This window comes from Schistocerca cancellata, chromosome 11, assembly GCF_023864275.1.
Source record: "Schistocerca cancellata isolate TAMUIC-IGC-003103 chromosome 11, iqSchCanc2.1, whole genome shotgun sequence".
In the NCBI taxonomy this organism is placed as follows: domain Eukaryota; kingdom Metazoa; phylum Arthropoda; class Insecta; order Orthoptera; family Acrididae; genus Schistocerca; species Schistocerca cancellata.
In genome coordinates this window covers 170938360-170961138 of record NC_064636.1, presented here as the reverse complement: position 1 = coordinate 170961138, position 22779 = coordinate 170938360, and the positions used below count along the sequence as shown (strand labels likewise).

At 43.8% G+C, this 22779-nt stretch overlaps 1 protein-coding gene across 1 annotated transcript in view; it reads right to left on the bottom strand.

The window, feature by feature from the left end:
* Positions 1-22779, bottom strand: part of LOC126108552 (ankyrin repeat domain-containing protein 65-like) — a 65567-nt gene that overhangs the window by 2143 nt on the left and 40645 nt on the right. The window contains exons 2-3 of the mRNA XM_049913838.1: positions 15575-16150; positions 1492-1632 (exon numbers count right to left, since the gene is read on the bottom strand). Coding sequence (XP_049769795.1) covers positions 1492-1632; positions 15575-16140 — 707 coding nt within the window. The 5' untranslated portion in view covers positions 16141-16150. The remainder of the gene's footprint in view (positions 1-1491; positions 1633-15574; positions 16151-22779) is intronic.

Sequence of the window (22779 nt, the reverse complement as noted above, 5' to 3'; positions counted from 1 at the left end):
TAAGTTGACTCTTCGGCGCCCCTTCACACACACACACACACACACACACACACACACACACACACACACACTGCAAGGTAGACATGTCATTTGGTTTTTGTATGTTATTGATGTGCATATCAGGAATAAAGCAAATTACGTTACTGTTAAACAATCGTTGGTCTTGTCATGACACAGTATTTGCCTCAGCACAGTCTGATACCTTCTTCCTTGAAGTGTGGTACGTGACAGGGATATGTAGTAGTGCTGTGTGGACTTGCGATTGTATCTTATGAAGAAAGGACAGCAAGGATGTATGTTAATACACATTGAAAAATGAAAGCAATATGTATTTTCAACAATGTTATTATTTTTGAAGAAAAGAAGTATGAGGTAAGACTGCAGCACTGTGAAGGTAGAAATGATTATTGTCAGCTAACTAACGTTCTCAGAGCTGAGAGAAAGATCACCCCACTTCCCTGACTCATAGATATCCATATTAATTCAGTCACAAATCCATATGACTATTGATGCTGCTTATTCTGTCAAGGATCAATTCCTGTAGTCTGCCCCCCATTTAGCAAAGTGATCTTCTATACAGTGTGTTCGGAAATTCGTGTTACAAACTTCTACAACGTGTAGAAGGGAGTGAGTATACAACATTTTGGACTGGAACCCATGTGTGGAAATGTATTGTCTCTGTCTACAGACATTTGGAAATATGTCGGTAACACAACCACTTGTACAATTAATTCCACTCATTAATAGACTGTGAAACTGATAATTCCCATTGACGCATCTTCTTCAACATGATGCAGTATGGCCTCTTCCCATTCGGGTGTGCGGCATCTCCTTGGAGCACTACAATCATGTCTGTTGTTGCGTAATTGTGGAGAAAAGGGTATGTAATGGGGTCGAAAATTGTGGAGAACGACCATCTCCTCCATTACTGTGAGCCTCGCCGTTCAAAAGGATCATCTCAGTATATTCTGCAGACATGTACTCAACCACATTCTTCTAACAGTCAAAGGCTCATGAATGAGGCTGTAACCAGGTCAGATGACATCAGCCAACCTGATGTAACCACTTTCCCCCCTCTCCCCCCCCCCCATGACTAGCATCTGCAGACCTACGTAGTAAATAAGTTTTCAACAACTGCAGGACAGAAACGGTATGCTTCCAGATAAGGGGTTCTATTCCAATTATTGTACTCACTCCCCTTTACAAGTTCTAAAAATAGGATCTACCTCCTTATGAAATGAAGATAATATACCCACTCTGAATGCAGAGAAAGTGAGCATCTTTCTTAAGCTTACCTATTCATACTTCAAATTTCATCACATCACAAACCAAAAACTGTAAAGAAGGAAAAATTTCATGACCAATCTCACTCTGATTTATTCAAAAATTCAAAAAAAGAAATTTTTTTTTTTTTTACAATAGCACTTGATTAACTCGCCAGTAAATGTCACCATGAGTGTGGAAATTGTCCACAAATGGTTCACAACTTACCACATGTGAGAGATGGCGACGTCGTCATGTGGAGTAGGGGGACGAGCAGTCGTGGGCGACACAGCAGCGACAGGAGTCCCACTGTAGTCTGTGTGTGCTGCTGTGGTGGGGGTGGGCCTGTTCTCCACAGTGGCTGGCAAACTGCAGACACAGACCCCGCATGGGCTAGCGTGTTCACTTCACATGGGGGCTAGCGCGCTGCTTACTTACTACATGCAATAATGCTCAGGGGTTGTTCACACACAAGTAATGCACTCAGGTGACAGCAGACTGTGGGATAGCAGTATGCGCATATACCGATGGAGGTAATATCGCTTATACAAGGTATTAAAGAGCCGTGCATTGATATTGCTGACATTTATACTCAGAAGATTCGTGTGGAAAGGTTAATGAGGTGATTTTGGCTGCATGGCGGGTATTAACAAACTGCAAACCAAGAATGGTAGTTGGAGCCAGACACATGGGCCATTCATTTTTGGACAACGTTAGGGAATTCAGTATTCTGAGTCACACAATGTCAAGAGTGAGACGAGAATACCAAATTTCAGGCATTACTTCTCATTACTGACAATGCAGTGTGTGATGACCAAGAGGAGTGCCGTTTGCATAGAGTTGCCAGTGCTAATAGAGAAGCAAAGCCACACCAAAACGTATCCATTAGGACAGTGTGCAGAGATTTAGCGTTAATGGGCTGTGTGTGCAGATGAATGATGCGCGTGTCTTTGCTAAAGGCATGACATCGCCTGCAGTGCCTCTCCTGGGCTCCTGTCCATATCGGCTGGATCCTAATGGCCTGGTCAGATGAGTAGCAATTTCAGTTGGTAAGAAGAGCTGATTGTAGGGTTAGTGTGTGGTGCAGGACCCAAGAAGCCATGGATCCAAGTTGCCAACAGCGCACAGTGAAAGCTGGTAGTGGCTCCATATTGGTGTGGGCTGTGTTTACATCGAGTCGACTGGATCCTGTGGTCCGACTGAACCTATCATTCAGGGGCAAAAGTTATGTTTGGCTACTTGGACACCATTTGCAGCCACTCATGGACTTCACGACAACGTGAAATGTCACTCGGCCACAACTCTTCGGTATTGGTCTGAAGAAGATTCTGGACGATTCGAGTGAATGATTTGGACATCCAGGTCGTCCGACGTGAACCCCATTGAACATTTACGGGACGCAATCGAGAGGTAAGTTCATGCACAAAATACCGCAACGGCAACAGTTTCGCAATTACGGACGGTGATAGAGTGAGCATGGCTCAATATTTAGTCAGAGGATTCCAACCTCTCGTTCAGTCCATGTCGTGTAGAGTTGCGCCACTACGCTGGATGACAGGAGGTTCGACACGATAAATGGAGGTATCCCATGCCCGCATCTCGTGGTCGTGCGGTAGCGTTCTCGCTTCCCCCGCCCGGGTTCCCGGGTTCGATTCCCGGCGGGGTCAGGGATTTTCTCTGCCTCGTGATGGCTGGGTGTTGTGTGCTGTCCTTCGGTTAGTTAGGTTTAAGTAGTTCTAAGTTCTAGGGGACTGATGACCGTAGATGTTAAGTCCCATAGTGCTCAGAGCCATTTGAACCATTTTTTTAGGTATCCCATGATTTTTGTCACCTCCATTTGTGACAGACTCTGCCCAAGAGCATATTCTGTCATTTAATTTGAATGAACTACTTGTTGATTAAGTAGTATCTACACTGCTTGTACCACATCCCACGTTTGCATGGAAAACTATAAACTGTTCAGAAACAAGCCCAAAGTACAGGTAGACGTAAGAGAAAGAAATATTACTGGTATACCTGAAGAATTATTGGACAGGACAGTTCAAATACATCAGTACAACAATAATCACACAGAAATCGGCACTGTACTTAATGTCACTATATGATCATCCAATGGTGTTCTAAACATTTGTAGCTCTTCTGTCAGGAACTGGGCTGTTAGAGGTAATACAACCAACAGGACAGCTGCTTTTGAACTTTACAGTGAGACTGATTCAGAGAAAGTAGCAGTACAAAAAGGGGAAGTTCCACTTCAGAACGCAGTTAGGCCAATGAGAAATTTAACTGTCATTAAAATAGTACCACGGAAATATAACAGTTATGCAAGTAGAGTAGATACACATGACCAAATGAGAACTCTCTCTCAACAAGCAAACTGAAAACGTCATTGAGTTACAATGTTGATTGACTCTGTAACGAATACCAGTAAACAGAACGTATTCAAACGTGTTAAATACTGGCATGTGTTCTGAGGTTGTGAATCCATCAAAAATAAAAGATCTTTAACTGTATTCTCTGCAGTCATATTTTCCAGATTTGGGATAGAATAGCCCCAGGAGAAGGGATGAATCAATATTAATGAAAATGACAAGAATAGTGCGCGTCTAAACACTAAAGAAATAATTACTCCATAAAAGAAGTAACTTCCGCTATATCAGCTGGCTGTGACTGTTGCCTGTGACAAGATTTTGAACCTTGTGTCTGTGTGTGTGTAAGAAGGAGCATCATGGTATTATAGAAACAAATAAAGCTTTTCACGTACACGCAGGAGATGAGAGTAAGATGTTGAGTGGTAGACTGACATTATCACAAGTAAATCCATAACTACCATGCAATAGCGTGTGAACCTTGAGCGCAGGAAAATAATTTTGCTGAGTATGCTGCAAAAGCCATTAAGAGTGTTTTAGGGACTGATGACCTTAGCAATTAAGTCCCATAAGATTAAAAGAAAGAGCGTTTTGAAAATTTACTTCTTACTAAAGGGGTTACAATTAAATTTACATCTAATCGCTAAAGTCAGTAACAGTGGAGTAAAGATTATACATCTCTTCTCATACGTTAACTTACATGTTAAATTATCTTGAACAAGAGAGACTGTGATTGAGAATTTTGGAATGCAGGCTACTGCCAAAAGAAAATGCAGCTCAGACATCGCGGGCAGTATTAGCTTAAAGACAACGTTCAGAGCTGGTCAAGAAGCTCACTTCCGTATTGCATGTACATGGTGAGGCAGCGAAGACAAGCCGCTACAGATGACCACAGAATAAATAAATTTATAGCGGACACTATGGCCAGTTTCCTGCCATTCGTAATTAATTTCCATTGTTTATAATCGCCGAATTACGACATCGACTTTTTCTTCTAATGGAACTACACCACTGGCCATTACAATTGTTACACCAAGAATAAATGCAGTCGATGAACTGGTATTCATTGGACAAATGTATTATACTAGAACTGACATGTAATTACATTTTCACGCAATTTGGGTGCATAGATCCTGAGAAATCAGTACCCAGAACAACCACCTCTGGCCGTAGTAACGGCCTTGATACGCCTGGGCATTGAGTCAAACAGAGCTTGGATGGCGTGTACAGGTACAGCTGCCTGTGCAGCTTCAACACGATACCACAGTTCAACAAGAGTACTGACTGCCGTATTGTGACGAGCCAGTTGCTCGGCCACCATTGACCAGACGTTTTAAATTGGTGAGATTTGGAGTATGTGCGGGCCCCGGGCAGCAGTCGAACATTTTCTGTATCCAGAAAGGCCCGTACAGGACTTGTAACATGCGGTCGTGCATTATCCTGTTGAAATGTAGGGTTTGGCAGGGATCAAATGAAGGGTAGAGCCACGGGTCGCAACACATCTGAAATGTAACGTCCACTGTTCAAAGTGCTGTCAATGCGAACAAGAGGTGACCGAGACGTGTAACCGATGGCACCCCATACCATCACGCTAAGTGATACGCCAGTATAGCGATGATGAATACATGCTTTCAATGTGCGTTCACCGCGATGTCGCCAAACACGGATGTGACCATCATGATGCTATAAACAGAACCTGAATTCATCAGAAAAAATGACGTTTTGCCATTCGTGCACCCAGCTTCGTCGTAGAGTACGCCATCGCAGGCGCTCCTGTCTGTGATGCAGCGTCAAGGGTAACCGCAGCCACGGTCTCCGAGCTGATAGTCCGTGCTGCTGCAAACGTCGTCGAATTGTTCGTGCAGATGGTTGTTGTGTTGCAAACGTCCCCATCTGTTGACTCAGGGATCGGGACGTGGTTGCACGATCCGTTACGGCCATGCGGATAAGATGCCTGTCATCTCGACTGCTAGTGATACGAGGCCGTTGGAATCCAGCACGGCGTTCCGTATTATCCTGCAGAACCCACCGATTCCATATTCTGTTAACAGTCATCGGATCTCAACCAACGCGAACAGCAATGTCGCGATACGATAAACCGCAATCGCGATAGGCTACAATCCGACCTTCATCAAAGTCGGAGAGGTGATGGTACGCATTTCTCCCCCTTACGCGAGGCATCATAACAACGTTTCACCAGGCAACGCCGGTCAACTGCTGTTTGTGTGTGAGAAATCGGTTGGAAACTTTCCTCATGTCATCACGTTGTAGGTGTCGCCACCGGCGCCAACCTTGTGTGAATGGTCTGAAAAGCTAACCATTTGCATATCACAGCATCTTCTTGCTGTCGGTTAAATTTCGCGTCTGTAGCACTTCATCCTCGTAGTGTAGCATTTTTAATGGCCAGTAGTGTATATTCTACTTTTCTGTGTATCTGAATACAGCTTCTAAGAGAATTTCAGCGCCACAATATGTGTGGGATATGGTCACATAGTCTCAAGACAGCACCACCGCTGACCACTGTTTTGGTGTCAGGACAATAGCATCCACAGACGTCTGCATCTACATCTACGTTATTCATCTGCTATTCACTATAAAGTGCCTGGCAGAGGGTGCAATGAACCACCTTCAAAGTGTCTCTGTACGGTTCCACTCTCGAACGGCACGCGGGAAAAACGAGCACTTACATTTTTCTGTGCGAGTCCTGATTTCTCTTATTTTATCGTGATCATTTCTCCCGATGTAGGTGGGTGCCAACAGAGTGTTTTCGCAATCGGAGGAGAAAACTGGTGATTGAAATTTCATGAGATGATCCCGTCGCAACGAAAAACGCCTTTGTTTTAATGAGTGCCACTCCAATTCACGTATCATGTCTGTGACACCATCTCCACTATTTTGCGATAATACAAAACGAGCTGCCCTCCTTTGTACTTTTTGGATGTCATCCGTCAGTCCCACCTGATGCGGATCCCACACCGCACAGCAATACTCCCGAATAGGGCGGACAAGCGTGGAGTAATCAGTCTCTTTAGTAGACCTGTAGCACCTTCTAAGTGTTCTGCCAATGAATTGCAGTCTTTGGTTTGCTCTATCCACAATATTATCTATGTGATCGTTCCAATTTAGGTTATTTGTAATTGTAATCCCTAAGTATGCAGTTGAATTTACAGCCTTCAGATTTGTGTGACTTATCGCGTAATCGAAATTTAGCTGATTTCTTTTAGTCCTCATGTGAATAACTTCACACTTTTCTTTATTCAGTCAATTGCCACTTTTCGCACCATACAGATATCTTATCTAAATCATTTTGGAAGTCGTTTTGATCATCTGATGACCTTACAACACGGTAAATGCATCATCTGCAAACAATCCAAAACGGCTACTCAGATTGTCTCCTATGTCGTTAATATAGATCAGGAACAATAGAGGGCCTATAACACTTCCTAGGGGAACGCCGGATATTACTTCTGTTTTACTCTATGACTTTCCGTCTATTACTACGAACTGCGGCCTTTCTGACAGGAAATCACGAATCCAGTCGCACAACTGAGGCGATACTCCGTAGGCACGCAGTTTCGTTATAAGACGCTTGTGAGGAACGGTGTCGAAAGCCTTCTGGAAATCTAAAAATACGGGATCAATTTGACATCCCCTGTGGATAGCACTTATTACTTCTTGAGTATAAAAAGCTAGTTGTGTCTCACAAGAACGATATTTTCTGAATCCGTGCTAAGTGTCAATAAATAGTTTTCTTCGAGGTACTTCATAATGTTGAAATACAGTATACGTTCCAAAACCCTACTATAAATCGACGTTAGTGATATAGGCCTGTAATTCAGCGGATTACTCCTACTTCCCTTTTTGCGTATTGGTGTGACTTGAGCAATTTTCCAGTCTTTAGGTACGGATCTTTCTGTGAGCGAGTGGTTGTATATAATTGCTAAATTTCGAGCTATTTTATCAGCATACTCTGAGAGGAACCTGACTGGTATACAATCTGGACCGAAGGCCTTGCCTTTATTATGTGATTTAAGCTGCTTCGTTACTCCGAAGATATCTACTTCTATGTTTCTTATCTTGGCTGTTGTTCTTGATTGGAATTCAGGAACATTTAGTTCGTCTTCTTTGGTGAAGGAGTTTCGGAAAACAGTGTTTAATAACTCTGCTTTAGTGGCAGTCCTCTTATAGCAAATGTATGCAAACTTCTCACTCAGGTACAGTTCGTGTTGATATTGTCTTGGCTGTCACACAGTATGCTTGAAATACTGACCCGGAGCTTTCCTACACAGTGCATAGTGACTCTGGAGAACAATACGGTGAGGTGACAAATCGTGGCGTGCCTCTTAGTATCGTGTCGGACCTCCTTTTTGGCTGGCGTCGTGCATCAGCTCGACGAGACGTACTCAACAAGTCGTTGGAACTGCCCTGAAGTCTGGTGTTCTTGGCACACATTTGAAACTGTGGATCCTCGAATATTGAATTCGCTAACTATTTCCAAAATGGAATATCTCATGCATCTAACACCAACTATCATTCCGTGTTGAAACTCTCAACTCCCATCAGTGGTCATCCTATGACTTTCGTCCCCTTAATATACCAGGAATGAAGAAAAACAAGCCATTCTCATTATTTCATCAACTGAAAGAAAATTTTCATATGAAATAGATCTCAACGGCGTTGTTGAGAATTCCAGTAATATAAAAAAGCACAAAAACATATGATACAATATGGAAAAAAGCTGCTATCTCCTAATAAGGCTACAAAACTAGCTGGTATCGTACTAGCTTTTTTCCAGGGATATAAACCTAGAGGTAATTTTCTTATTACATTCTTTGCATTCTGATGATCGCTGTGCTAAATGTTGATTCGTATCCTAAGTCGTCACCTATACCTGTAAGTACATAGATTCAATTGCTCAGTGATAAAATGCCAGACTACAAACCCAAAATTTTGAATTTGGTCTACTGTCAATTGTAGGCTTGTTATCTGTTACTGATCATCTCTTTTAGCTCTGGCGATGTTCGTTCACGTGAAAAATGAAGACTTGCACCGTGCTTCTGGATCCAAGTTAAACTGCGTGTGACCCCTACATCTGGCTGGGTGAGTCACTTCGGAGGTCGACGGCAGGAATCATGCACCAGCTTCAACAGGGCCGTACGCAGTGAAGCACTGTGGTGTTCGAAACAATTTTTCACGCTGATGACGCCTTTACCTATTACAATTATTAGACTGTAGATTACACATTAGTATGGTGAAACGAGAAGATCCCAAAAGAGTGACAGTCAGCTGCAATTATTCCACTGCGTAAAAAGAACAATACAAACGAATTGTAGTAATTGCATGGGTATTTCCCTACCATTCAAAATCTTATCATTGATAATATTTGAAAGGCTAAAGCCTTTTGGTGCAGATGTTGTTGGAGTGTACCACAAAGGTTTTCTGGCAGGGGGATCAACTATGAATCAAGTTTTCACCGCGAGACAAATGTGGAAGAAGTGCTGGGAATTCAACTATCGGTGCCTGGTAACATCTGTTGATTTCTCAAAGGCGTATGATAATATTCACAAATTAAGTGTGCACAACATCCTGAGGGAGCTTGGCATACCGAGCAAGGTGGAGGTGTGTACAGTAGAGGTAAAAGCCGAGGTGAAATACCAGGGGGGGTGCTGTCCAAGGAATTCAATATCAGAACAGATGGGACACAAGGTGATGCCAATCTACCATTGCTTTTTAATTTGGTCGTGGAAGAAGTAAATCAGAAAATGAAAAGAGGAGGTAAAGGTGTAAAGCTAAATGGAAGGACAGAGCTATCTGGATAAGCAGGTGACACTACGGCCACAGCGGAGTCACAGACAAAGGTGGCAGAAACTGTAGAGGACTTATCGAAGAATGTCAGCAAGATTGGGCTGAGAATTAGTATGCACAACACTGAAATTATAGATATATCCTGAGAGGCCGCTAAGAAAGCGCCATCGCAGATTATAATATGAAACATAAACAGAGTGAAATATTTAAACAGCTTGGAAATTGGTTCAACAGGCATAATAAACTAAAACAAGAAATTAACCAGCGTACTGTCAGTGGGTTTAAAATATATTTTACACTCTGAAGCAGATAATGTCATCAAGAAAACTGTCAGTTAGCAACAAAGTTAAAGCCTATAGTGCAATGACAGCACCGGTGTTGTGCGGGACAGAAACAATAAGCACCACGAGAAAAGATGAACAGAAACCGCTGATGTTTGAACGGAAAACGGGGAAGATCTTTCGACCAATCCGCGAAGAGAACACATGGCGACGTAGAAGGAACCAGGATCTGTATAACCTACTGAAACAACCAAACATCGTGCAGAAAATGAAAGCGCGGAGAACAAGATGGGCAGGGTACATTGTCAGGATGCCAAAAAAGTTCCAGGCTACAGCTGTGCTCACGAGAAAGCCTTGTGGAACTTGTCCAAATTGAAGAACGAGGATGCGATGGGAGGATGAGCTGCAGAAGGACCTTCAGCAGCTGGGTGGTCATGATAACTGGGTCCAAAGTTCTCAAGATTGCCATCTTTGGAGGAATACCGAAAGGCTGCCGCATGATCTTCAGGGTCCGTGATAGCCAATGTGTATTTATGCACATTACACACATTAAAAGTATTTGATTTTTTGCCAGACATTACAAGATTATTATTATTATTTCTCTCCTTTCTCAGACGTTAGGTCTGGTTAAAAATGGAAAGTGACGCGGACCTTGATCAAGCGTCACTTCCTTTTAAGTGTACGGTATATGTTATATTGCATTTAGGAACTTTCGGGTAATTGAACATGTATCAATAATTACGGATTTCTGTAATTGTACATATAAGTTTGGATGTAGCTGTATTGCATTGGTGTCCTGGTGGATATTGTGTGGTATGACTCCTGTAGTTGATAGTATAATTGGTATAATGTTGACTTTATCCAGATGCCACATGTCCTTGACTTCTTCAGCCAGTTGGATGTATTTCTCAATTTTTTCTCCTGTTATTGGTATGATGTCAGGTTTGTTATGTGGAAGTTGTTTTATCTGTTATAATGGTTCTGTTCCAGTATAATTTGTATTCATCATTCTCCAGTACATTTTGTGGTGCATACTTGTATGTGGGAACATGTTGTTTTATAAGTTTATGTTGTAAGGCAAGCTGTTGATGTATTATTTTTGCTACATTGTCATGTCTTCTGGGGTATTCTGTATTTGCTAGTATTGTACATCCACTTGTGATGTGATCTACTGTTTCTATTTGATGTTTGCAAAGTCTGCATTTATCTGTTGTGGTGTTGGGATCTTTAATAATATGCTTGCTGTACTATCTGGTGTTTATTGTTTGATCCTGTATTGCAATCATGAATCCTTCCGTCTCACTGTATATATTGCCTTTTCTTAGCCATGTGTTGGATGCGTCTTGATCGATGTGTGGCTGTGTTAGATGATACGGGTGCTTGCCATGTTATTATTATTATTATTATTATTATTATTATTATTATTTTACAAAATGTGCACTACGAATACATCAAGCAGACTGTGGGCCTAGTTTGGTTTTGCCATCTTGTACCTGTACCTGTACCTGTACCTGACTTGCTCTGCCACTGCCTCGAATGGGATCATCAGTACTAACACAAGGCCAGGCACTTCTGTCACCACATCACTGACTGGGACTGCTGGGTGCTAGGCTGCTCGTCTGTGTGGAGATCCACCTGTCAGATGGAGGAGTGGTCTATATCGCTGCAGGTGAACTGCGAGTAGTAAATATGGGGCTGACGTTGCATTAGTGGCATATCTTACTATGTTTACCAGTTGGGACAAATCAACATGGCAACATGAGAAATCGAAAACTGTGAACACATTACTGCCCTTATTCACTCATGTGTCAGCGTTTCACAATGTTCTTACCTGCTAATAAGGAGAAACACATACATACTCCTCATCTTGAATTTCCATTTATGCAGCATCATCCCATCCATATCTGTCTTACTGTCAGCAGTCACTGCAGCAGCATTGACATTATAAAAGATTCTTATAGTGAAGAGGTGTACTGTGACCTGTACGTTGTGCAGAACAAGGCAGAAGCACTCACCAGTTTGATTACAAATTCCACACGTCACTGCATTTGTTTCTGTGCTCAACAGCACATCTTTGTGCCCACAGTGGAAATGCCACCTGCTGAATGAACTCTCAGTATACCCTCTCTTTAAAAAGTTGTTGCCAAACCCCTTGAGTGCGAAATCGCAAAGGGGCGAATGTTTAAGGCATTCGACACACCACACATTGTCTAACACGCAATCCCAACATTGGCTGCTAATGGCAACAAGAGGTGGGACTCGAGGTATCAAAACATGGTTCAAATGGCTCTGAGCACTATGGGACTTAACATCTGAGGTCATCAGTCCCCTAGCCTTAGAACTACTTAAACCTAACTAACCTAAGGACATCACACATATCCATGCCCGAGGCAGGATTCGGACCTGCGACCGTAGCGGTCGCGCAGTTCCAGACTTAAGCGCCTAGAACCGCTCGGCCACTCCGGCCGGCGACTCGAGGTATCCAAAGGTGAACACAGCACGAGGCTACGGAATGTAGTTGAACCGCTTAGTCGACGAGTAACCCACATCAGTGCTACAGTACTAGTGGTGCTAATACAAAGTAGAGTAACTGCAACGATAAAGAAAGCAAACATTGCACTATATCTACAACCACAGTTGCAAAAGCTTACTTATATTTGGTCACAAAGAAAGAAGTGGCAGATGAAATATGAGCGTTTCTGCAAGATGAGTGACTGGTATGTGTGGTGTCGTACACGCTTGACTGTGTGGACAGTGCACACGAGGAGTGTAATGAAGACAATGTGTGCTTACAAGTGAAATTGACACTGAAAAGGACAATCGTTGTCCCAAGGTTTGGGAACTAAACATATTTACATGGAAAATCATCCACAGCAAAGCAAAAAAATTGTGAAATGAACAGATTTCGAATAATGGCCACAAAGTGCATAACAAAAACGTCTAATATTCAAGGATGGGCAAGGCGCACTTGTTAAAGAAACTGCTGTTTGCGCATTTCGAGGGCGCTAGATACAATTTACAGGAAGTGCAAGATTGTGACCTACTACGTTATGCATATGAAATTGCGCACGACATAGATTACAGTGATTTCAAGCGAAGAAGCCAATTGTTACCTAACTTCTAACAGTGCTACACCATTGGAAGGTGTAAGATAACGAAATTTCAAACAAACCGCCAACCTGACGATGCCAGTAAACTGCGGAATCGAACAGAAACTTTGTTTAAGAGATAAACAAACTTATCCAATCGGCCAGTACGGAATCTGTTTACAACTTCGACCAATCGAGAATTCATGAGAAAATCCATATGAAAGGAACCCTGGAAATTAGTTACCAAGAGATGTGTATTTACTGTGCTGCGACAAGTTGGAGGTGCTCCACCCACTACGCGTCTTTCTCATGTGAGTCATCTTACAAGAACAGTAGAGAATATTTACGTGAGAAAAGGGACGTAAAACTGCGCTATGGTTGTACACGGTTTTGGCCAATATCTGGTCAAACTAACTTTGTTTTGCTTCACTCCTGGTCTGCATGTAAAAAATCATACTTCTTTAGAGCAAATAATACTTCATGAAAAGTGTGTGACATAGCAGTTCATACCATCTTTAACCATTGCAAAAATTCAACCGCTGGATGTTTGTTTTTCTCTGTTCCAGTAAAACGAATTATCTCAATATCAGCAGCTATGCCCTAAAGGATAGCCAGTTTCACAATAAGCTCCGTGACAGACTGTTTCACATTCAGTCGCATGCCATCACATTTCATTAGTCCTCATCACCCTGTTACACAAATATGATTCTATATGCATTCTTTAAGAGTTGATACCTAACTGAGACACAGAGCGGGGTGGCGCAGTGGTTAGACACTGGACTCGCATTCGGGAGGACGACGGTTCAATCCCGCGTCCGTGATTTCCCTAAATCACTCCAGGCAAATGCCGGGATGGTTCCTCTGAAAGGGCACGGCGGACTTCCTTCCCAATCCTTCTCTAATCCGATGAGACCGATGACCCCGCTGTCTGGTCTCCTTCCCCAAACCAACCAACCAACCTAACTGAGTGTCCTGCACAGTTTGTAACTCCCAAGGAGCTCGCCTTCGATCTTAATGGTGCAAACCTCTCTGATCAGTGTGGCGCGCCATTTTTCATTTGGTGTCCATAGTGAAAGTCAGTGGTTTGTTTTGAACATTTTTTGAATGTCGCCGATGTCCATTTTGTGAAGTGTGGTACACTAATCCCATAGAAGATGGATCTCTGTACCTCCCAGAAACAATTTCTGTTGCCCTCCTGATGCAAATGGTGAGTCATTAGCACCTAACGTTTTCCTATCATAGCTGTTAGCACAACATTTGCAAATGAACCTTACTAAAGATTGGATTTGCGACCTCGAACTGAAGAGGTTCCTTGTAAATTGTAACACGCCTAGTGTAACAGAACTAATTACTCCAAATAAGAATGGGCTCCTTGAGAGCCAAAATAATTTCTGAAACTACAGAAAACTTGAATCTTCATTCATTTTTGTTTGCTAACTTGTGTGCCATTAAAAACAGCTCAATCTAGAGACGTGTTGAAGCTGTAAAGAGAAAGATATGTGCCGCCACAGGGTTTTAGTCTCTCTATTCTCTCATCATCGCTAGTATGACCATGATGCTGCATTACACACAAGTCCATTGCTGTCCCCTACACTTAACACACATACTTACTGTGGTGTGCGTACTGTAAGACCTTCGGTACACACACCATCAGATTATTTGACTTGTCGCTCTAACGAAGTAGGCGAGTGTCAGCAATGTGTCTCGTGGTCTTATCGTGGCTTGTTTATCTTCTGCCGTTGGGTCAGACGATAGAAATTTCACTTGAACGCTTAGGATAGCAGATTGACGGTGACCAACTTTAAATAGAACTTTATTAATTTTCACAGACATTTATTAAAATAATAACAATCATAAATCTTACTCAACTTCATTCTGGATGCTATTTACAATTGACAATCTGACGTTCCTTTGGTCTTGGTATGGTAATCTTATTCTCACATATCTCTGATACTTGACAAAGTTTCTATACACTTCTCTTCATGGCTATGTACAGGAATATGATAATCTTATTAGACGCAGACTGAAAGTTGACTATAGACTGGTACAGACAAATGCAGACTAATGCAGACTAATGCAGACTGACTAATCGGAGGTCTGTACACTCGTTATAATACCTCGAGCGTTCAGGTATCACAGCGCGAGTGTGATTCGCGAGGAGAAAAGGTTCTACGTTAGCAGCAATCTCATTGGCTGCATTACATATTAATACGCGGATCGGCAGAAGCAGAATTTTGTCCGTCTCTAAGTCAGCGCCATCTCGTAGTGCGGAGACGGACGAGCGCTGCGCCTGCGCTGTTGTGCTTAGCGGGGCGCGCTCTAGTGGGAAAGATGTGTACGCGCTGACTACGCGGAACTATGTACACAACACTTACGCAACAGCTTTTATACCTCGTGAAGAAAAGGTGGCTTTGGGTGTGTAGGGATAGGGAAAGCCTTTCCTTTGATGTCTTTCAGTCATTCATGCCATTCGACTCTACTTCATTGTGAGCTATCGGCAAATGCATTTTTGTAGCTGTCGACGAAGTGGTATTTCACAGCACAGACACACATACAGAAACTCAATGGCAAACACAACAGACTTGAAAATGTGCACCCATGCACCCACACACTGGCGCGCACACACCCACCCACAGCCACACCCACATCCACGCACACCCACACTCCCCCACACAGCCCCCTCCCACACACGCACACACACACACACACACACACACACACACACAACTTTGGGGAAGGCTACAAGTGCCTGGCCTCCCCTCCTCCTTACCTTGGTTCTGCCGGTGAGTCACCAAGCAGGCGGCTCACTTCGATCAAATGTTCAGGGGCTGTCCGCATTGCATCTGCCCAGCCCTGCGTAGCCATCACCTGGAAGTTATGGGCCTTAATGAAGGCTAGGGCGGCTGCAGTTAGGCTCGGGCAGGACCACCTCACTGCAAGCACAGCCGTGGCTGCCGCGTTCTCCACTGACAGCTGTGCCACCAGCTGCTGCTCGCACTCTGTCTTCAGCTTTGACACACCATAACTGTCAGCGACAGCCAGCAGCTGGGAGACCATGCTGGGCAGCTGGGGTATCTGAAGAGTATACATGTAGACAACCAACTGTCTGAGCACCGGGCCCTCCATATTGGGGATGCTGATGTGGCCGCTGCCGGCCTCTGGCTTGTCGTCGTGCAACATGGCGGAGAACACGCAGCTCCTGGCTGCCACGACGGCTCTGTGCGCCACCAGGCGTGTACCGGCTGCCTCCAGCGTCACCATGGCGCTGTCCCCGTCGTCTAGAAGGTCTCCGAGGGCCACGGCCGTGGCCGTCTCGACCTTGTACGTAGCTGCCATAGTGTCGATTCTGGAACACAGTGGCACAGAGCAGCCCTCTGGGTCACGCAGTACCCTCAGTACTTGTACGACACACAGACACGCCTACGTCGAGCATCAGTTGGGAAATCATGTTCACCAGAGGTCAATTACAGCCCAATTACAACCCCACTGTGTCATATTCATTGCACAGGTACAGGGTGTTTCAAAAATGACCGGTATATTTGAAACGGCAATACAAACTAAACGAGCAGCGATAGAAATACACCGTTTGTTGCAATATGCTTGGGACAACAGTACATTTTCAGGCAGACAAACTTTCGAAATTAGAGTAGTTACAATTTTCAACAACAGATGGCGCTGCGGTCTGGGAAACTCTATAGTACGATATTTTCCACATATCCACCATGCGTAGCAATAATATGGCGTAGTCTCTGAATGAAATTACCCGAAACCTTTGACAACGTGTCTGGCGGAATGGCTTCACATGCAGATGAGATGTACTGCTTCAGCTGTTCAATTGTTTCTGGATTCTGGCGGTACACCTGGTCTTTCAAGTGTCCCCACAGAAAGAAGTCACAGGGGTTCATGTCTGGCGAACAGGGAGGCCAATCCACGCCGCCTCCTGTATGTTTCGGATAGCCCAAAGCAATCACACGATCATTGAAATATTCATTCAGGAAATTAAAGACGTCGGCCGTGCGATGTGACCGGGCACCTTCTTGCATAAACCACGAGGTGTTCGCAGTGTCGTCTAAGGCAGTTTGTACCGCCACAAATTCACGAAGAATGTCCAGATAGCGTGATGCAGTAATCGTTTCGGATCTGAAAAATGGGCCAATGATTCCTTTGGAAGAAATGGCGGCCCAGACCAGTACTTTTTGAGGATGCAGGAACGATGGGACTGCAACATGGGGCTTTTCGGTTCCCCATATGCGCCAGTTCTGTTTATTGATGAAGCCGTCCAGGTAAAAATAAGCTTCGTCAGTAAACCAAATGCTGCCCACATGCATATCGCCGTCATCAATCCTGTGCACTATATCGTTAGCGAATGTCTCTCGTGCAGCAACGGTAGCGGCGCTGAGGGGTTGCCGCGTTTGAAATTTGTACGGATAGAGGTGTAAACTCTGGCGCACGAGACGATACGTGGACGTCGGCGTCATTTGGACCACAGCTGCAACACGGCGAACGGAAACCCGAGGCCGCTGTCGGATCACCTGCTGCACTAGCTGTGCATTGCCCTCTGTGGTTGCCGTACGCAGTCGCCCTACCTTTCCAGCACGTTCATCCATCATGTTCCCAGTCCGTTGAAATTTTTCAAGCAGATCCTTTATTGTATCGCTTTTTGGTCCTTTGGTTACATTAAACCTCCGTTGAAAACTTCGTCTTGTTGCAACAACACTGTGTTTTAGGCGGTGGAATTCCAACACCAGAAAAATCCTCTGTTCCAAGGAATAAACCATGTTGTCCACAGCACACTTGCACGTTGTGAACAGCACACGCTTACAGCAGAAAGACGACGTAGAGAATGGCGGACCCACAGACTGCGTTGTCTTCTATATCTTTCACATCACTTGCAGTGCCATTTGTTGTTGAAAATTGTAACTACTGTAATTTCGAAAGTTTGTCCGCCTGAAAATGTACTGTTGTCCCAAGCATATTGCAAGAAACGGTGTATTTCTATCGCTGCTCGTTTAGTTTTTATTGCCGTTTTAAATATACCGGTCATTTTTGAAACACCCTGTAAGTAGCTGCAAATGTTCAACAACTCATGAGCACAATTTCCCTTACTGTTCCAACACCATTATTATGAACATGTCCACAGAAGGAGTCTAATACCTCATTTCTTTAACTTATGTGACTTGTTGATGATGCATTCCAAAACGGAGGTCTAGTGCAGTACTGCTGACAAAGCCAAACGAAATTACACTGACAGTAAAAAAGAAGCGCAACTCTAAGAAGGAATTGTGCAACATAAGGTTGTAAAATGTTTCTACGTCTAAAAGGTTTTGTTTATTCAAATTTAGGGCCAGTTGCATAACAGTGACGCTATGTCTGAAGGGAAACAGGCAGATTCCAGATTTCTGGAATGCGTTTGACACGGTAGAAGCACGTAGAACAGGTTCACAGATGCGTGAGTGGCTCGAGGACTTGTTAGATTATAAATCCAGTACGATATCCTCGACGGCGAGTGTTCATCAGAGAGAAACGTATTGTCAGGAGTGCCCCAGGAAAGCGTGATAGGACCGCTGTTACTTTCTCCGTACACGAATGACTTGGCAGGCAGGGTGGGCAGCAATCTGGAGCTGTTTGCTGATAACACTGTACTGCACGGAGAGTTGCCGAAATTGAGTGGCTGTAGGAAGGCACAAGATTGTAACGCCGGAAATACAAATCCTCCTACTTCCATCTATTGTACTATAAATTTTTTCCTTGTTTCGTTGCCTGAAGATATGACATTTCTGTGTCTTTACATATTGTAATTGTTTTACAATTTGTGTATTTATATATAATTACGCATTTATATCGATGTATAATTGGTTTGTTTTGTAAATATTATTTGTATTTTTACGCTGGGTCTTGCCTAGGGAAAACTATGCTATCGAACGATGACATCGATAGGTCGTGTGGAGAACCAAAGTGTTTAGGATCTTGAGTTGTGTTAACTCTGCCGCGTAGAGCGCGGGCAGAGTGGAGTCTGGCTGGAGTAGGGCGGTGGAGCAGGTGTGTTGGGTGACGCTCCCGCGAGTTGCCGCGATTTCGGGGTTTGGCAGCGTGTAATTGCGCTCCACTTGCTGCGATAGTTTCTGGCGCGGTCTCGCGGATGGGAAACATTAGCTGGCACACATCAAGAGCCCATTTCGCCTGGTGACCGTGTCGAGAAGAAGGCGCGCCAACATCCAGCTTCTGCAACAGCGACGGCCAACAATAAGTGATTGTCGCCACCTCATCGATCGACGACTTCAAACCTTCAATCAACCAACAAGGAAGACTGGAAGCACGTAAAGTTTTAGAACTGTATGGCAGTCCATTGTTCCATTTTCCTCACAAACTTACAGCAACTTAGCATGAACCTTTGTTGCTCATTGTCCCAACTGCAGCACCAAGCAGGGTACCTTCCTTTTCCGAAATGTCGAGTATCGTTGAAATTCAAACGCCAGCATTAAAGTAATATCATTCCATTTCACTGCTTTAATTTCAAAGTTCAGTTAAACTATTCATAGCTGGCTACAATAATCAAACAGAACTATATTTAGATTACACAAGCACAAATTAAGAGTGCGAGTTTTGTTACCATATTTCAGCTTACCTGTGACTGCAACTCAGCTTGGTACGAACTAAATTTTACTATTGTTAATTGTTCAAAATCATTTAATTCAAGTTCAAAGTTAAACCCCTTATTTCTAAATTGCGTAGATTCAAGTTGCTTTTGAGATGATTGTTGAGGTAGGCCAAGATGGTTCAAATGGCTCTGAGCACTATGGGACTTAACTTCTGAGGTCATCAGTCCCCTAGAACTTAGAACCACTTAAACCTAACTAACCTAAAGAGATCACACACACCCATGCCCTAGGCAGGATTCGAACCTGCAACCGTAGCGGCCGCACGGTTCCAGGCTGAAGCGCCTAGAACCGCTCGGCCACACCTGCCGGCGTAGCCCAAGACTAACCTTATTTTATTTAATTTCGTAGTGCTTCAGAAAGAAAGTTCACTATTAATTTCAGTCACTAAATTAACTTTCAGTCTTCCGGTTTTATTAATTCTTTTGCTAAATTGAATCAGAGTGTAGCGAAATTTATTACTTCTGACATTCAGTTTTCACACAACACGTGTCAACCTTCAGTTGCCACGCTTTTAGTGCTAATTATATGTGCATTAATCTTTCTTTTTCAGTTATTATAGTAGTTGTCCATAGGACTGGCGACCGTATAATATATCTAAGATATATCTCAGATATCTAATTAACGCCAGTTAATTGTTAACGTAAAGACTGCATATTTACTTTCTTTATTAACTTTACCCTATTTCAAAATTAATTTCCACCAGTTTCATTTGCATTTTTCCTTTAATTTAGATGTAACCCTTCCTCCCTCTTTACCGAAAGACTAACTTCGGTGACGATTGCTTTTCGCAAATTTCCATTATGTACACGCGGTTTAATTTTTCACTGTTATTAAGATCGATAAGTGAGGGGGAGGTTACAAGATGACTTAAACAAAATTTCTAGTAGGCATGATGAATGGCAGCTAGCTCTAAATACAGAAGGAAGGAAGTTAATGCCATTGAGAGGAAATAAATAAACCTGTAATTTTCGTGTACAGCATTTGTAGTGTCCTTCTTGACATAGACACGTTGTTTGAACATTTGGACAACACTGCAAAGCGACATGAAACGAAACGAACATTTTAGGATTGAGGGTAGGATAGGCGAATGGTTGAATTTGGTTTATTGGGAGAATTCTGGGAAAGTGTGGTTTGTCTGTAAAGGACTGTGTGTACGACGCTGCTGCAACATACTCTTGAGTACTGCTCGAGTGTTTTGGATCCGTACCAGTTTTGATTAAAGAAAAACATCCAAGCAATTAAGGGGCAGGATGCTAGTTTGGTTACTGGTAGGTTCGAAAGACACAAAATGCTTTGGGAACTCAAATGGGAATCTTTAGAGGGAAGGAGATCTTCTTTCCGAGGAACACTATTCAGAAACTTTAAGAGGACCAGGATCTGAAGTTGACTGCATAACGACTTTGTTGCTTCCAATATACACTATTGGCCATTAAAATTGTTACACCTAGAAGAGATGCGGATGATAAGCGTGTATTCATTGGACAAATATATTATACTAGAACTGACATGCGATTACATTTCCACGCAATTTGGGTGCATAGATCCTGAGAAATAAATACCCAGAACAACCACCTCTGGCCGTAATAACGGCCTTGATACGCCTGGGCATTGAGTCAAACAGAGCTTGGATGGCGTACAGCTGCCCATGCAGCTTCAACACGATACCACAGTTCAACAAGAGTAGTGACTGCCGTATTGTGAGGAGCCAGTTGCTCGGCCACCATTGACGAGACGTTTTCGAGAGATCTGGAGAATGCCCTCGCCAAGGCAGCAGTCGAACATTTTCTGTATCCAGAAAGGCCCGTACTGGACCTGCAACAGGCGGTCGTGCATTATCCTGCTGCAATGTAGGGTTTCACAGGGATCGAATGAATGATAGAGCCACGGGTCGTAACACATCTGAAATGTGACGTCCACTGTTCAAAGTGCCGTCAATGCGAACAAGAGGTGACCGAGACGTGTAACCAATGGCACCCCATACGATCACGCCGGGTGATACGCCAGTATGGCGATGATGAATACACGCTTCCAATGTGCGTTCACCGCGATGTCGCCAAACACCTATGCGACCATCGTGATGCTGTAAACAGAACCTGGATTCATCCGAAAAAATGACGTTCTGCCATTCGTGCACCCAGGTTCGTCGTCGAGTACACCATCGCAGGCGCTCCTGTCTGTGATGCAGCGTCAAGGGTAACCGCAGCCACGGTCTCCGAGCTGATAGTCCGTACTGCTTCAAACGTCGTCGAACTGTTCGTGCAGATGGTTGATGTCTTGCAAACGTCCCCATCTGTTGATTCAGGGATCGAGGCGTGGCTGCAAGATCCGTTACAGCCGTGCGGATAAGATGCCTGTCATCTCGACTGCTAGTGATGCGAGGCCGTTGGGATTCAGCACGGCGTTCCGTATTACCCTCCTTAACCCACCGATTCCATATTCTGCTAACAGTCATTGGATCTCGACCAACGCGAGCAGCAATGTCGCGAAACTATAAACCGCAATCGCGATAGGCTACAATCAACTTATATCAAAGTCGGAAACGGGATGGTACGCATTTCTCCTCCTTATACGAGGCATCACAACAACGTTTCACCAGGCAACGCCGGTCAACTGCTGTTTGTGTATGAGAAATCGGTTGGAAACTGTCCTCATGTCAGCACGTTGTAGGTGTTGCCAACCTTGAGTGAATGTTCTGAAGAGCTAGTCATTTGCATATCACAGCATCTTCTTCCTGTCGGTTAAATTTCGCTTCTTTAGGGCGTCATCTTCGTGGTGTAGCAATTTTAATGGCCAGTAGTGTACATTACGCGTAAGGACCACAAATACAAGATATGAAGAAATCATGGCCCATATGGAGACATGTAGACAGTCGTTTTTCCTTCGTTCTATTTGCGAGTGGGACAGCAAAGAAAATGACTGGTAGTGATACGGGGTACTGTATGCTACGCGCCGTATGGGGTATTGAGAAATATCGATGTAGACGAAAGCTTAGGTGTATCAGCGCCACTCTGAATACGCAAATCAGGCTTGCTTTCAAGCATGCTGTGAGTGTCATGAGCGTTATTTACCTTTAAGATTGTACGTGGTGAGTTGATGCTGGACAAGAAAGGCTTTATGATGGCAAAGACGGCATTATCATCACCTCACCAATTTTGAACGGTGTAATAGGACTACGAGAAAGACTTGCAGAAAGACACAGCAGCATTATACGCGTGCTATCCCGACTCTTGGCAGCCTTCGTCACGAGAATGTACGGACGCGAGAACACCATGCTCTGGGTGGCCAGTTGGCACTACGGTGAGGGAATACCATCGTG